This window comes from Crocodylus porosus, unplaced genomic scaffold, assembly GCF_001723895.1.
Source record: "Crocodylus porosus isolate Cpor-Errol unplaced genomic scaffold, CroPor_comp1, whole genome shotgun sequence".
Lineage (NCBI taxonomy): Eukaryota > Metazoa > Chordata > Crocodylia > Crocodylidae > Crocodylus > Crocodylus porosus.
Genome location: NW_017728921.1, coordinates 4,576,201 through 4,591,860, shown reverse-complemented (window position 1 = coordinate 4,591,860; position 15,660 = coordinate 4,576,201). Strand labels below are relative to the sequence as shown.

At 47.3% G+C, this 15,660-nt stretch overlaps 1 protein-coding gene across 3 annotated transcripts in view; it reads left to right on the top strand.

The window, feature by feature from the left end:
- SSH1 (slingshot protein phosphatase 1) overlaps positions 1-15,660 on the top strand; it is a 40,541-nt gene that overhangs the window by 14,475 nt on the left and 10,406 nt on the right. For 2 of the 3 annotated variants that reach the window (XM_019538828.1, XM_019538829.1), the window contains exons 2-11: positions 3,013-3,116; positions 6,124-6,188; positions 7,063-7,184; positions 9,123-9,191; positions 9,731-9,796; positions 11,201-11,395; positions 11,666-11,759; positions 12,618-12,746; positions 13,986-14,032; positions 15,506-15,652. In XM_019538828.1, coding sequence (XP_019394373.1) covers positions 3,032-3,116; positions 6,124-6,188; positions 7,063-7,184; positions 9,123-9,191; positions 9,731-9,796; positions 11,201-11,395; positions 11,666-11,759; positions 12,618-12,746; positions 13,986-14,032; positions 15,506-15,652 — 1,019 coding nt within the window. In that variant the 5' untranslated portion in view covers positions 3,013-3,031. Of the gene's footprint in view, positions 1-99; positions 201-3,012; positions 3,117-6,123; positions 6,189-7,062; positions 7,185-9,122; positions 9,192-9,730; positions 9,797-11,200; positions 11,396-11,665; positions 11,760-12,617; positions 12,747-13,985; positions 14,033-15,505; positions 15,653-15,660 lie in introns of those variants that run through there. The other variant, XM_019538827.1, reaches the window with a different exon arrangement.

Here is a 15,660-nt window from a genome sequence, read left to right as displayed (position 1 = left end):
ACAGATGAGATTTCTCTGCTCCTCATAGAATATACAATCCACCCTTTTTTCCCCCCCTTCCTTTTTTTTTTTTAAGGCTTTAGAAGCAAAAGGATGTGAGTTGAACAGTGGGTTATGAATCTTTTTGGTTTTACTGACTTCTGCCTGTGTCTCGGGCCCGCACAATGCTTCTGCCGTTCAAAGACATCCAGGACAGCTTAGTACGTATCATTTGTTTTCCTTCTACTACCAAATGTCGTTTCTTAGGACATCGGCAGCGCAAGTCAGGGTGCAGCGGGGCAGGGTTTGCTGGGTAACGATGGGTGGGTTTTTTTAGAAAAAATGTCATTGAAATTTCTATGAAACCTCTGCGTCCCACAGTGATGAGCTCTGGAAATGCAACTTTACTGCTATCAGGAGAGAGGTGTGATTGAGAGAGGTCCAGCGTGGAAGTGGGTTGGAATATCCTGCTTTGTTGCTGTCGATTCTGTTCCATTAGCTGCATTCTGGAACGTGCACAAGGTGATAGAAAGAAAAAACATTTCTTGCAGGAAGCAAGCAGGGTATGTATTTGGGCCATCATTGGGCTGCGTCCCTGCTTTAGCTCCTAAAGTATGAGCTGCCACAAAGGGGCACTTTGATCCACCAGTGTATTAAATCCATGCGTCACCATTTTGGAAACCCACTAAAGAAAAGGATGGTGTGGGGACCACAGAGTGCATGGTGGTGGGGAGACGTGTCCCATCTGCCTGGGTGAGGGCTGCCTTTTGTGAGGTCAGTAATGCAGTTTGGGGAATGAGTGGCATTTTTTTTTATTTATTTTTTTAATATATGTCTTGATCTTGACAAGTCCTTTGACTTCCTGCCGTTGTTTTCTTCCGGTCATTTTGTGATGGTTGTCTGTTTGCTGTGACTGCAGTCTGGTCCCAAGTTGGGGGATCCTGGCAAACATTGGACGATGCAGAATTCTCCTTTCCTTTCAACTGGGAATGCTCTTCTTCAGCATAAATTGGTCATGATTAGTAAAACCAGAGGGAGATCGCAGAGGAGACAACCTGCCAAAATTTGGGTTGCTGGTGACGTAGCAAGAGAGCTTTGCCTTCAATCAGTTTATTCATTTATTTTTATTTTTTTTGCAAATTGAGATTTCTGCCAGTTTTTCATTGGTGGAAAAGAATATCTGGTGTCTGTTTCCTGTTTTCCAAAGAGAAAGTTGAAGGATCCATTTCCCAAGTTTTTCAAGATCAGGCTACTGCTAACTATTGGGGTTTTTCTTCTGCCCAAAAGGAAGGCTAGGATTGAAGTCGGGCATAGGATTATTAAGGGGGGAACCATACATCAGATATCGGCTCCCAGAGTGTCCTTGTGGTGGAGGTGTTCATGGGAGCGACCGAGTTTTCATACAACCCTTACGCTATTTTACTTTCCCGTTGGCGTGGCAGAGCCAATGCGGGTACGGGAGAAGAAGCTGGATTCATCCTTGGCAGTTAATGAGATTAACCAAATTAATGATTTGCAGCGCCCAAATGAATGATCCCGAATTAATGATCTGACCCCATCTGCAGTGTCGGGGCACAAGCAGAGCTTTCCAACCAACTTTTTATCCCTAGTGGAGTGAGCATATGTGCTTCAAATTGCTTGGAGAGTAAATGTAACCCCGTTTCAGGCCCTTTCCTGAGTGCAGCCATGCTGTAAGGATCTTACTCTTCTCATAAGCATGAGCTTTGGACACCTGCTAGAATTGGAGATAATTTTCACATTGATCCAAAGCCCAGATCTAAATGCTACTGGACTTTTCTTGGGGAAGCCTTATACTCAGTGGAAAGAGAGGGGACCCTGAAATGTCATGTCTCCCACTAGGAAGTTCTTGAACAGAACAGACTTCCTACCAAAGTAAAATGCAGGGAGAAACGAGCCAAAAAAAAAAAAAGGGGCTTGGGAGCTTCAGCTTCCATGTGGCTGATTCTGCAGCAGGAATAACTCCCTCTGGTCACATTCACTGCATGCATCATTTGTGCTTAGTAGACAATTGCCATTAAATAAAGATGAAAAGCCTCGGTTTGGAAGTGCGGGGTGAGGGGAGGATAAATTTGGGTCTAAAATGAGGCACCTCCCTTGTCCTGGGCATCACTTGATGTCTCGGGCTCTGTAAGAAATGCAGGGTCAGCAGGAACTGTGCTAACCAAAGCGGAGCTTAGCCGATGCAGATTTGGAGCGTTGTGGGAAATGCTAACTTTAGCAGTGGACACCGACACAATGGCAAACACTCCCCAGCGCATCCTGATACCCTGTCATTAGAGCGGAGCTGACTCCTGCTGTAAATACCTGTTTTGTTCAGCTTTTCCTCTGGGTCTGCTCTGGGGTCCGTGTTGCTGTCGGCCTTGTGGGAACACGCGTTGCACACAGCGGGGCCTGCCCTGCTGTCGGCAGAAGCTTTAAAGGGTGATGGGCAGAGATCTGATGGGAACCAGAGAGGCTTTCCTTCCATACGAGTTGCTTTTACCATAAGGTTTCGCAGCAGTAGCATTCATGATACACGGTTTTCCATTCAAAAGGATGCTTCTCCCTCTCTTGCCTCTGAAATGTGACTGTTCCTTGCGTTTCCTTGGCTTTACATTGCTAAGAAACCAGGAATTGCTAAAAGAAATGAAATGGGTCAGCACATAGCAAGGGAAGTGATCTCAGTGGTGTGAAGCTTCTCGGATGGCTGGGGTTGTATTTTTTTTTTAGTTGAGTTCAATAACACAGTGATGGAAAGTGACTTCCATCCCTGACACTTCATGCAGAGAGTGCCCGGGGCGACCAGGCGTAGTGACCGGTTCGCACATTTGCATCATTCTCCACCTTCTTCATTTATTTATTTTTTTAAGCATTCACTGCTTGCTAGGAAGCAACATCTGACTCTGAAAATTTGCAAACTCACATCCGGTTTGGGCCTTCCTACCGCAAACACCTCCAGACCCTGTAAGTGTTTGGCTGCTGATGTTCTTTGTGTTGATTTCCTGTGTCTTTTTTTTTCGTTTTGTTTTCCAGCCTAAGCGAGAGCTTTTTCATGGTGAAAGGAGCGGCGCTTTTCTTACAACAAGGGAACAGCTCACAAGGCCAGCGGAGTCTGCAGCACCCTCACAAGCATGCAGGTGGTTGATTGAGTCTCACATGCTGCAGTACTGTCTTCTGTCCCCTCCCTCGTGCCGTCCATGGTGACAGGCGAATAGCCGAGCGAGGAGGGGCATGCCCCGCTGTAGTCGCTGGAGTGGGTCTGAGTGTCAGCTGCTGAGTAAAAGCAGATTTGCAACCCACTTAGCTTGGAGTAGGCTGAACTGGAGCATGAGTGTCATGTCCTCATGTCAACTCCTGGAGTCTCTGGGAATTGTCACTCCCCGGAGTCGTAAATGGGCTGTCTGTGCACGTCCGAGCAAGCGGTACAGTAGGTCTTCAGCAGACGGGAATCTGTTGAGCGCCCAGAGCTGCTCTCTGTGCTTTCTGCTTTTGAAGAACTGCCTCTTCATTTCCATGTCTTTGATTTGTAACTACGCCCCCGTCACCTTCTTCCCTTTCCGCAGAGGGCAAAAAGGGGAAGCCCCTATGCTTCACAGTGCTTGAAAACATGCTCGATGGCAGTGGTTCAGCAAAGCATTTCAGCACGTGCTTGATTTTTAAGCATGTGTGTGGCCCAGCTGAAATAAACCCAATGCTTAAAGTAAGCAACGTGCCTTGCTGAATTGGGGCCTACCATTGAAATCATACTGAGGTTTTTGAGGATGAGGTAAGAGGTTTTGTCCCATCTGCACATCTTATTTGAAATAAAGGGGCGGTTTTGTTTAAAAAGTTACTTTCAGGCAGACCTGTGAATTATCCTGCTATTGGCTTGGGATAGGGGAGCCATATGTAAAGACTTCTAGAAACTATCATTTTATCTTTAATGTTACTAGCAGATATAGACTGCGTGTGACAGAGAGAATGCACCATGTATGTCCAATAAAACAAAAATACCCCCACAGAAATCACATCCCTGCTCCTCTTCTTTGGAGTTGTCTGCTGTAGTTTTTGTCACCTGGGAATTGGAGAGGAAAAGAAGCCAGTTTTGATCATGGCCATTTGAAATTAAAACTACTGACTAGATCGTTGTGGATGGAGAATTGGGGTGGTGTAGGGGCCAGCAGGGGGAGAGGAGGGGGAGCTCAGGGTAGAATGATGTGACCCTATGGAGAGCTCCCAGTTCATTTCTGGCTGGAAAGGGGCCTGGCCAGCAGTTACCAGAACTGCATTATCTTCTCTGTTCACTGTCTTTGCTATTTAACCAGCTCAAGCCATGGGAGGTGATTAATAAGGGTGGGGTGCAGGGCAGCAGAATGGAAGATCTGTGCGTAGAAGACGCAGCCCCCAAGTGAATCGTGGGGGTCACACAATGTTGAATGGAACCAAGGAGCTGCCTTTGCCTATGAGTGTGCTGCCCTCAGCGTGTGATGTCCATGGACTCAGAAAGCTAGCATTCACCAGTATGGTCAGTAGGGCTCTGACTCAGTGGTCCTTAACCTCAAGATCCTTAGGAAATGCCAGTTCTTAGCTTTCTCTTGGTTTCTGATTGCAGAAAAATGGAGTGCTTCTTCTGCTGCAGAGAGCTCAGAAAGACCACAGCAGGGCAGAATGGTTTTGACGCTATGAATTCGTGTTGGAAAACTCTGGGTTTATCATGTTTGCATGCCTAGCAGTGCTAACGTTGCATGACGCCCCATAGCACCCTGGAAAGGATCTCAAGGCACCCCAGGGTGCTGGTTGAGAATCACTGCTCCAACTAATCCAGCCAATCTCTCAGCTTCATAGGAAGGTAGCTCCTCTGTTTTGCAATTTAGCAAAGGGGAAAAATGAAATCAAAAACCCATCTCCATGGTGTTTATTCAGGGGAGACTAGGCAAATGCCTGGTTAGCCCTGAGTAAAGTGACTAACGCAAAGGAGAAGAGAACAGAGCAGCTTCAAGTGGCTGGATCACAAAGCAGGATGTAGTGCACCCAGCTCAGGAATAATTGCCGAAATCTGGAAACTGACAAAGAGCAGTTACCAAAAGAACAAAAAGGAATCCGAATCGTAGGTCATTTTCTACTTTTTGCCCAGTCTCTTGTAAGATTTAGGTCTTTGTAGCCCTTTGCAAACTAGAACACACCCTGGTTTCTTGTCATCTCCAGCTTGGCCACGAAAGACGCCAGCTTGGTTGTCGTAACAACACCGTTTGTGCAGTGATCCCACTAAGATGTGCAAAAGAGCACCCCATGCTTTTATACCTTCTGCTGTTGATGGTTTTAGAGTAAGGGTTTCTTAGAGGCAGGGAATAAAAAGCCCAGGGCATACTGAGGAAAGGAGCATGTGGGAAAGGCACAGTGTGGTACTGTGTGTCTGCTGCTTAGTAAACACTCCAGAGCACAAAGAGCATATTTGAAAGCCAAGCCTGGCTTTTCTCTGTTTGTCAGCAATTTCCCATGCCCAGCAAACATCCTACAGGAGGCATTGTGCCTTGTGTGGAAAGTGAGTCGTGTGTTAGCAGGTTATTAGACAGGCTGGTTTTGCATCCACACTCACAACTTGTTACCTTTACTTCTGTAGATTCAAGTGAATGGGTGGAGGAGAAGCCTTGCATATTTAGGCTGAAGTGCTCTCAACACCTTAACTGGATCTAGTTCACTCATGGGAAACTGCTGGGTGCCCAGGCAGGGACAGCGGCCTGAATTACATGCGTGAAGTTTGCAAGTTAGAGTTATTTTTTTGGGCTCCAAATCTTTCAGCAATTTTTTTAAATTAGGGAAATTCTCCTTTCTGCCCCAAGCTCCAGGCACACTGCCAGGTCTTCTGCTCACAGTCCTTCCTTCGTGTTAGGTGCATGGTGGTGTAATTATGAGAGAGACTTATCATTATAATGGGAGCCTTTGTGTGTTTGGCACCTGCTAAATGCAGAGAAACAGCCATACCTTTATCCAGGGAGTGCAATTCCATTGTCATCTCAAGGATTTTCTGAGACTACAAGGTTTCAATGGCTTTCCAAATAGTCACTACCTAGAGAAATTAGGTTTCTGTGGAAGTCAGGAGGATGCACAGAATAGAGTGCATTAAGCAAAGAATGTCTTTTAATGGTTTCCCTTTGGTCTCTGCAGGTGACTTGCCCCAGCACCTCCAGGTGATGATCAACCTTCTTCGCTGTGAGGACAGAATCAAACTGGTGAGAGGAGCTGCCATTTGTGCCTTTCTTTCTGCCAGCAGAGTTTGAGATGGCTCCATAAAGCAATGCCATAGAAAAGCAGGGCAGGAAGGTATTCAGGAGGTCATTTAGACCAGCCGTCTGCTCCAGCCAGGATCTTCCATGTCTAAATCATCCCAGAGTTTGTCTAACCTGCTCTTAGCAACATCCAGTGATGGAGATTCTGCAGCCACTCTAGATTAATTCCATCCTTAGGCTTATAGAGATTTCCCTTATATCCAACCAAGGTCTTCCTCATTGCAGTTTAACCCTAATACTTCCAGATTGTTGAAGCCATCCTCATTGACAGGTCCAACAGGGCCGTGTTTCTTTCTTAAAGAAGGCAAAAGAACAGATATTTTAACATATAGCTGTCTTGGTGAGTTAACCAGGCAGTCACCAATTTGCAGAGCATGTAACATGTCACCTCAGGAGGGAAAGGCCCCAGGAGTGACCCCAATAAGGGTCACTGTGTCTTGTGAGGATCATAAAAAGAAGAGATGGAAGAGGTTTCCTAGCATTGCACTGTGTCCCAGTCCAGGACAACCCAAGTGCTCTTGTCAGCTTTCCGAGTTGAACTGCTGTTCAGAAAAACCCTCCACTGTACCTTCCTCTCTCACTTGAGCTTATAACAAGCTCTTGGAAATGAGGTGGGCCACTTAGACAGCTCACCCTTGCATTGCACCCTTCTTCTACTAGTCAGGTCTTGGCTAAACTGCCAGTCTGTCTGGTGAAAGGAAAGGCAGGAGCCATGTCAGCCTGCAGGTTTGACACAAGTGTCATAGGGCCTTGAAGCAGAGCTGCCGAGCAAATAACAGTCGTAGTGACTCTCCAGAGCTGTGTTGTCTTCTTTTAGGCCGTGCGCTTGGAAAGCGTGTGGACAGACCGCGTCAGGTACATGGTGGTCGTGTACAGCAGCGGGCGACAAGACACAGAGGAAAACATTTTACTGGGCGTGGACTTCTCCAGCAAGGAGAGGTACGTCTGTGAAGGTGTCTTGCGCCCGGCCATCATTTTAACAAGATGCACTGTAGGTGATACGGTCTCCCAGTCTCGGTGAAGGGCAGGAGCTGGAGCTGTCTGGAAATAGAGCTTTGGTTTGACAGAATTGTGTTTTTCCAGGAATTCCTTCCTCCTGAATCAGGATGGAAAGCTCAAAATATGGGAATCCTCCCAGAGCGGTGTCCCCTTCTGTCTGTGATGCGTATGCAGCTCCTCTAGAAAGTACTCAGTATTCTGAAAGTCTCATACGCATGTTATGAACCAGAACCACCGTCGTTATCCTGATATCAGAGAGGAGGAAGCAGAGACAGAGAAGTTACTTGCTGAAGGACATGTGGGCAGTGTGATAGACTTCCAGGTTCCCATTTTACACCTCTGCCTTGCTTCACCTGATGCTGTTTAAGAAATAGGCAAAACCTGGGTGGATTTTTAAAGTGATTTTCTTTTTTTCCTCTATTAAATTGGAATGTATTATTTCTGTGCTGTGAATGGAGATGGCATATAGTCTTAGGAGGGATTGATGCCACTATAATGTGTGGTAGGATAACATTTCCCTTGATAGCAAGGCACGACCAGTGAGATTACGCTAAAGGTTTTTTCTCATTTGCTTTGAACTAGTCCTGCCCAAAAGGGGAGGAAAGCTCCGAATCCAAAACAAGTGTATGGAGCATTCATCTGTGTGGCGGCCAGACCAGGAGCGTTTGCTGCATCTTACCGTTTTGAAATAATGGCTTCTGGTAGTTGCTAGTTGAAAACCATCAGGGTAGATGCACCAGAGAAGCCCTGAGGTCATGGTAGGATATTTTCTATCGCCATGAACCCCGTAATACTTAGTTTTAGTGAATTAAAGAAATACTTAACGTAAAAACCAGCATCTATCAGTATTGGCAACTAGGGAGCCTGTGGTCCTTTGGTGAGGCCAGAATGACAGTCTGAGCTTGTAACCATTTTGGCTGCTAAGCATTTGTTCCTGGCCTGGTGCTGTTTCTATTTATTCCCTTTTCCATCCATTTAATACAAAACGCTTTTTTCTGAGAGAGCTCTGAAGTGCACGTTATTCACGTGGGTGTTAAAATTGGCCTCTTGTTGCTTTTGATCTCTCATATCAATGAGGCTATGGCTGAAAGAAAGAAAAAAAATCAGCTTGAATTCTTTGCAAACTGGCTGCAGCAGCAAACATGCTAATTTCCTTTAAAAGTTTAATATCTTGGCAGCTTAATTATTTACTAGTTGAAAGCAACTGGCCCATATTACAGTCTAGTTTTCTTGCCAGATTTCTCCTTGCAGATTTAAAGTGGGGGTTTTTTGGGTTGAGTAAACTCGTAAAACCCTTTTTAACCCCTTCCACCAGCTCAAGTGAAAAGCAGTCCTTTCAAAGGTCTTTCACAGCCTCTTTAGGGAGGCACGTTTGGATGGTCTGTGACCTGCCAAGGTTTTTTTTGGCTGACCTTGGTGAGTTGGAGTCCTCTGTGTCCATGTTGCTGGGAACTGGTGGGCAGGAGCATCTGCTGCGTGTGTGTCCCCAGCTGCATGGGAATTATCCCAGGGGAAGGTAATGAAGATGAAGCCCCAGGTGACTCTTCCCTGGGGTACAATGGCCCCTAATGAGGAAGTTTTATTTGGGGTGTGGGGGGAAGAGGTAGAATTTGTCATTGTTTTGCTTTCCCAAAGTCGCTGTGTAGAACAGCAAACCTTCCCTGGTGACTGAGCGGGCCTTGGGCATGTCACTCCCTAAGGCGTTGCAAGGAGCCAAGATACTGCACTTGCAGTGGCTAGCCTGGGAGGGGAGATTTTTAAAGGAGGGTAAAGAAGATCCTTAATCCGCTGGCTGTTAGCTGGGGGTATGTAGTTGTTGTGGCCTGGGGTCATATTCCTGATAACCACAGCACCAGTTTCTCTCCTTTTCTCTGGTAGTAAAAGCTGCACCATTGGGATGGTCCTGCGGCTGTGGAGTGATACCAAGATCCATCTTGATGGAGATGGGTAAGGAATGAAAGCGTGCATTGCCTAGAAGGACAAATGTGGGTGTGAGGGAAAAGCAAGGCGTAGGAGCCGAGGCTAACCAGAGAGGGGGTAGGTTTGATTTATTCCTTGGTGTATCAGAGGACTGTTCTAAGAGTGTGCCTCATTTCCAAGGTTAGTACAGACTGCAATTCTTCTGCCTCCATCCATTTAATAAATCATTTGCTTTTGGTTCCTGGCGCCCTCATGCTGTCGGATTGAACGTGTTATATCTTCTTAATGGTTCTGTAAAGAAAACCGATCTGTTGTAGTTCAGTTCCGTGCACGGCATGTGCAAGGCCTCCCTCTTCCTTGACATTCTCGTTTGCAGGAAGGTTAAGGCCCACATGAGAAAATCCGGCTGTGTAAATTCTGATTGTGTTAACAGCCCCCACAGCCAGTGGTACCTCTGCCTTCATTCGGCCTTGCAATGCAGGTGTCACTGGCTTCTTGTTGGCTGAATGCAGCTTCTGATGCAAAAAGGAGCATGGTGTGGCTGATCTCTCTTCTCTCTCTATCAGTGGATTTAGCGTGAGCACTGCCGGGAGGATGCACATCTTCAAACCAGTTTCCGTGCAGGCCATGTGGTATGTACGCTGGCTTAGTTTTACTGGTAAAAAAAAAAAGGAGACTGTTAGTTTTGCTAGTGAATTTTAACACCCATTCCCCCACCCCCATATTTTACAGTTTGCATAGACGTTACCAAACACCTCTCAAGGTGCAGGGAAGGTGTCGTTCCCCACAAAACCAAGGGTATTAGCAGGTCCCTGTACTGAAAGGTTTTTAATATGCATGCTGATTCATAACCGAACCATTTTCCCCATGGTAGATTACATGCTTCTGTTGCAAGTAGATCTGTCCTCTCCAGGCTAAGCACTGAGGGAAATTACATGAATGAAATGGATCAGGATGAAAAGCAACTTGAAGGTGGAATTTGCCAGGCTGCAAACCCCTGGCTGCCTCTTCACGTGGTTTTTTTGTAACTAGGTGAAGAAGACGTCTAGTGCTCCATGTAGCCCACCTCCTGGAGTTGCCAGCACCCTGCGTTCCTTCAGGGTTGCTCTGGACTTCCTGCTTTCTCAGAGCTTTCCATGCGGCCCCAATGAGCTTTGATTACATTGGCTGGGCTTCCATCCTCTCACCCACCCACATGCACCGATTCCAGAGCAGCCGCAGAATCCAGGGCTCCTGGGAACGCAGATTGCTTTTCGTGGCAAGGACTTTAGAATAACTGACCTACACAGATGACACGTCTAATGCATTTCAATGCGTGCCATTTGCTGGCTGTGTCAGGTTTCGAAAATCCCACATAGTGTAGTAATCAGTACAGAAAAGATGCGGATATGGAGAAAGGTATCATTTGAGGGGCTGTTTGGTACACAAACAAAACCCTGGTTATTGCTACTTTTAAACTGTGCCCCTCCTGTTGGTAAACTCAGATGTGGTTGATGCGTTCACTATAAAAATCATCTTCTGAATCGAAGGCTTCTTTTTTTAACAAAAAAGGTTGGTGCTAGAATTGACAAAAACAAATGACCCAATGTGGGATGTGCCGGGGGCCAAGATTGCTGTTAAATATGCCTTTTAGCTTCTTGGGAAAGGTGGTTTGAGATGTCCACATTTTTCTGCTTTTTTGGATCTGGGGTTTCAAGCTAGCTAACCATTAAGCTGCAGCAGGAATGAAGCAGTAGCTAGGGCTGGTGCTGGACTGCCACATGGGGTGAATTTCACCCTGTGCCCAAGCAGTTACCAAATATGTGGGTTAGTGTTTGTGACTCCTCTGTCTAAGTTTGGCAGAGGAGAAGCCTTTGCTGTCCAGAAACAAAACCAAGCACTAACAAATCGATATGAAGTCCCCAGTACAAATCTTCCAGCAATACAGAGACCTCAAGAGGGCCTTGAAGCATCCCTGATGAGTGTTTGTGTAACCTGCACTTGCCAGCATCCAGTGCCAGAGAATCCACAACCGTCCTTGTTTTCCAAACTTGCAGGTCTGCGCTGCAGATCCTCCACAAAGCCTGCGAGGTGGCCCGGAGGTACAATTACTTCCCAGGCGGTATGGCCCTGGTCTGGGCCACGTACTACGAGAGCTGCATCGGCTCCGACCAGAGCTGCATCAATGAGTGGAACGCGATGCAGGACCTGGAGTCAACGCGCCCTGATTCCCCGGCGCTGTTTGTCGACATGTCAGTCCCGATTCTTCTCTTGAGCCTCTGCTTGTTGATGTTAAAAAAACCTGTGTTTTCCCTTTCATCTTCCAGCACTTTGGTTTCCTCTCTGTTCACAAGGGCCCTTCAGAATGCTTGCCCCTTTTCCCCTGGCTGTTTCAGTTCATGCCATCCTCCTGCTCCCTTCTCCATAATTGCAAGTGTCCTGTTACACAGAGAGAGCACTGCCAAGGGCTTCTGTCCCAGCAAAGTGCCTGTCTGAATGTCTCCTTTAATTTTCCTTTCCAGGCCAACTGAGCGGGAGAGGACAGAGCGGCTCATTAAAGCCAAACTCCGAAGTATCATGATGAGCAAAGACCTGGAAAATGTGACCTCCAAGGAAGTAAGGAACCCCCCTACCCTGGGCTGTCTGGCAACAACCGGAGTGCTGTCAGAGTCTAGAGAAGGAGAGGTAGCTTTGTTGCTAGCTAGTGCAGGACTGGGATTTAGGACCCTTGGCATCTATATTCCCCACTGTTCTTATCAGATTTGTGCCCTGTTCTGGGAGTCAACCGCCCAGTGAGGTCTCAGAGTCTTTTGCAACAAGCAGTTGAAACGAGGAGTGCTGGGATGCATGTATGAGCCTTCTGAGTTGCCCTTTAGTTACTTGCTTTGATGGGTGAAGCATTTGCATGCAACCAGGTGAGCTGGATTAAAGCTCGCTCAGATGTGCAGGCACATGATGCAGTCACGCCCCTTGATCTGCATTGTATATCCATGAGCTTGGCTTTTAAAGGGGAGGTGATGGGGGATAAAACTGCGTGGATGGCTCTTTTACAAATGAGAGAACTTGAAAACACCAAATTCTCTTTTCCTGTAATGCCACCACCTTTTCTTGTTTCTGATGGGTTTTGCTCTTGCTGCTTAGGGGCTAGTGCAGTGCTTGGGTGTTGAGCACATTAGGGGATGGCTAAGTGTATAAAAAGATGCAGTGTGGGTTGCATTGGATTTTACACAAAGCTCTGAGTGAGCAAAATGCGGGGCCTAAAATATTGGAGGGTGACTGTTCAGTGAAATTATTGGTCTCGCAAAGCAATGATCTATCTCTGTGTCAGCCAGTCTCTCCCTTTCAGCCCCATGTGTAAAATGTATCAGTGCCCCGCTTTTTCAAATACTGGTGAATGTTGAGCCCTTTCAGGCCTTTGTGTAGGTGGCGCGTTCCCATAGCCTAAATGGCATACTGTTACGTTCTGCCCTGCAGATCCGGAATGAGCTGGAGAAGCATATGAATTGTAACTTGAAGGAATTCAAGGAGTTTATCGATAACGAAATGCTGCTCATCCTGGGGCAGATGGACAAGCCCTCTCTGATTTTCGACCATCTGTACCTGGTAAGCGGCAGCATTCTGAGCTGTGCATTGCAAACAGCTTGCAGGGGTGAGCGGGGGCTCAGGCAGGGTATGGTGTTATGCAAGGTGGGTTTTTTAATCAGTAGAAGACATAGGGCAGGGTACTGTCCAAGCACACAGGTTATTTACTCTCAGACCCAGTCAGTGCCACTGGTTTTTGTTTGCTAAACTGGGTGAAGCTGAAGGTGAGGCAGTGAGGAGGTCAAAGAGCCTTCCACTGGGTGTGGACTGCACAGAGAGTAAAACCTGAGCAGTGTTGTATGCTGGAAGCCTAGGGTAAGGCTGTGAAGGAGGATGCGACTCGTGTCATCTCCTACCACTAGATGGTACTGCAAGCAGAACTAGAAATTACCATCTGGAACAAAGACTTAATGAAGACAAGTGAGGTCCTGCACCCGATTCACTCCTTCCAGGACAGAGACTGAGGAAGGATTGATGTTCACAGGTCAATCTTACGTTGGCATCCTCCTAGTTTTGCCCCCTAAAGCCATGTCCCAGATTCAGTGCACAGCACCCACACCCCTGTAATTAGAACCTCCCCTTCCTCCTGGGAGTCACCTGGGTCTAGGTTGTACCACCTGGAACCTCTGGGTTTTTGGGCATCTGAAGGGCTTTCCCTGTACAGTTGCATTTGCTACTGAGTAGCCACTGACAGTCAATTTGTGGTGGACTCGATGGTAGGAGCTGGGCTTAGACTAATTCCCTCAACTCTAGAGACCAAGTAGATCCAGAGATGCTCACTGCCACCCCAGACAGGCTCTGAACTGCCCCCTCGAGAGACGGGCTCAGTGCCCCACAGCCCATCTCCTTTGCCAGCTCCAGTGCCTCTCCAGTTCTCACGACTGGGAGCTTCTCAGACTAAAGTCCAACTGTATGTTCCTGTAATGTTCCCACTTGGCTCCTAATCCTACCTTGTGTGTGATCCATACCTTCTCATGGGGGAGGGTGTTAAATAACAGGGCTGCCTAAGGCTTCTCCAGTAAGGAGGGAGAAGGGTTTTCCAGCAAAGAGTGAAACCCAAGGTTTGAGTTTCCGTTGGGTTTGCCACGACTCGATGGGTGAGTGACTCGATCCCCTTGCACCTCAGTCCGGAAGGTCTGTATCAGGAGGGCGATGATAGTCCCTTTCTTCCAGCCTTTGCATTGCCCATTTCGATGGTAGATGCTGTCATTTGTTGTAGTTTAGATTGCTCATCCTGCCTCTGTGTGACTTGCGCCCTAGGGATCAGAATGGAACGCCTCCAACCTAGAAGAGCTGCAGGGCTCAGGGTGAGTACTGCACTGTTCCTCTCCCTTCACCCACTGGCTCTACAGGCAACCAGTGCCAGATGTTGCATGTGAGACACTTAAATCCCCATGGCACCTGCAGTTCTTCTCCTGCTCAGGTCTCTGAAGAGAGGACGTATGACCCTTATAGGGCATGGGGCACCTGAGTAGGGCACCTCATTCTGTTTGCACTAGCAGATGACCTGCTCTTGCCTCTTTCTCTGGGCCAGAAAATGGACGCAACCCTTGCCTATCTGCCTTTGTAACGTGTCTCTGGAGCAGTGGATGAAGAACACAGTATAGCAGCTATGTATTAAATAGCTGAGCTGGTTGTTGTCTCAGGTGTGAATTCCTGAATGCTGCACACAATTAAATCTTATGGGGCATGTCACAGAAAAGCCCTTCTCCAAATGGTGCAGAACTGCCCGAGAATGAGCACATTTGTGGGAAGCATCTTCCATTTCCCTGGTGCCTCCAGGCAGCTGCTGGGCCATCGCCGCAAGAGTTTTCTCCACTACGCCACTTCTTGGCTTGATTTGCTTTCATGCTTTCTAGGCCAGTGGGAATTTTGTGCGTAAATACTTGCTGCTCGCCCAGGACACGCTCGAGGTCCAGTCTGACGATTGGAGAAGCATTGCTCAACAAGAAGAATAACAATGTTTTAATTGGAGGCCTCAGGAACCAGATGTCTGAGCATTTTTGAAACAGTCAAATAAACGGCGCATTAATCCTTTGATCATCTGTGATGGTATCTTTGACATGCTGTATTTAAAAAGCCGAAGCTGGACGAATCTTTGCCCAAATGATTGGTTCTTTTGATTTGTCTGCAGGATACAACGCAATAAATTCATATGGGCACTCGCTCTCCTAGGTTGAATGGTGAAAGCCTTGCTCTTGGGCCATGCAGAAGCAGAGGGCAACTAGGAAACTTTTATTTCATGTTTCTGGTTGGAAAGAAGGAAGAAAGGACAGTCATGTGGCCGCAGCATAGGACTAAGAATCAGGGTTCCTGGGTTCTCTCCCCCGCTGGGCTATTTATTGTGGGACTTTGGGCAGGTCTCTGTACTTTTTCCTCCCTCAGCTTCCCCATCCATAGAGTGGCGGCCCGTTTATTTTCTTCTTGGGGTTCGTCAGTTGTTTGCAGAGTGCTCTGAGCTCCTGAGAAATGCAGAGCCTCGGTTTTGTCTGGTTAGAGACGAGATTTTATTGGAAGGGCAGGGAGCAAGGACCTCCTGGCTCAGGTTGGTAGGCTGGTCCTGTGAGTCCTTCATGGGCATAACTCCAGCTGGTGTCTTGGAAGCTAAGGATTTGGGGACTTGGGGCCAGAGGGCGAAGGGGGCTTTGCTTCCTGTGTGTGGCAACCACCAGAGCTTTGCATCACATTTCATGTGCTTTATCAAAGACATTTCCATTCCCCACTGAGGTCTGGCGTGGTTCAACTTCATCCTTTCTCTGTTTCCCTATCCTTCCTTCCAGCATTGACTACATTTTAAACGTAACACGGGAAATCGATAACTTCTTCCCTGGGCTGTTTGCCTATCACAATATCAGAGTGTATGACGAGGAGACGACTGACCTCCTTGCCCACTGGAATGAGGCGTATCATTTTATCAACAAGGCCAAGTAAGTGG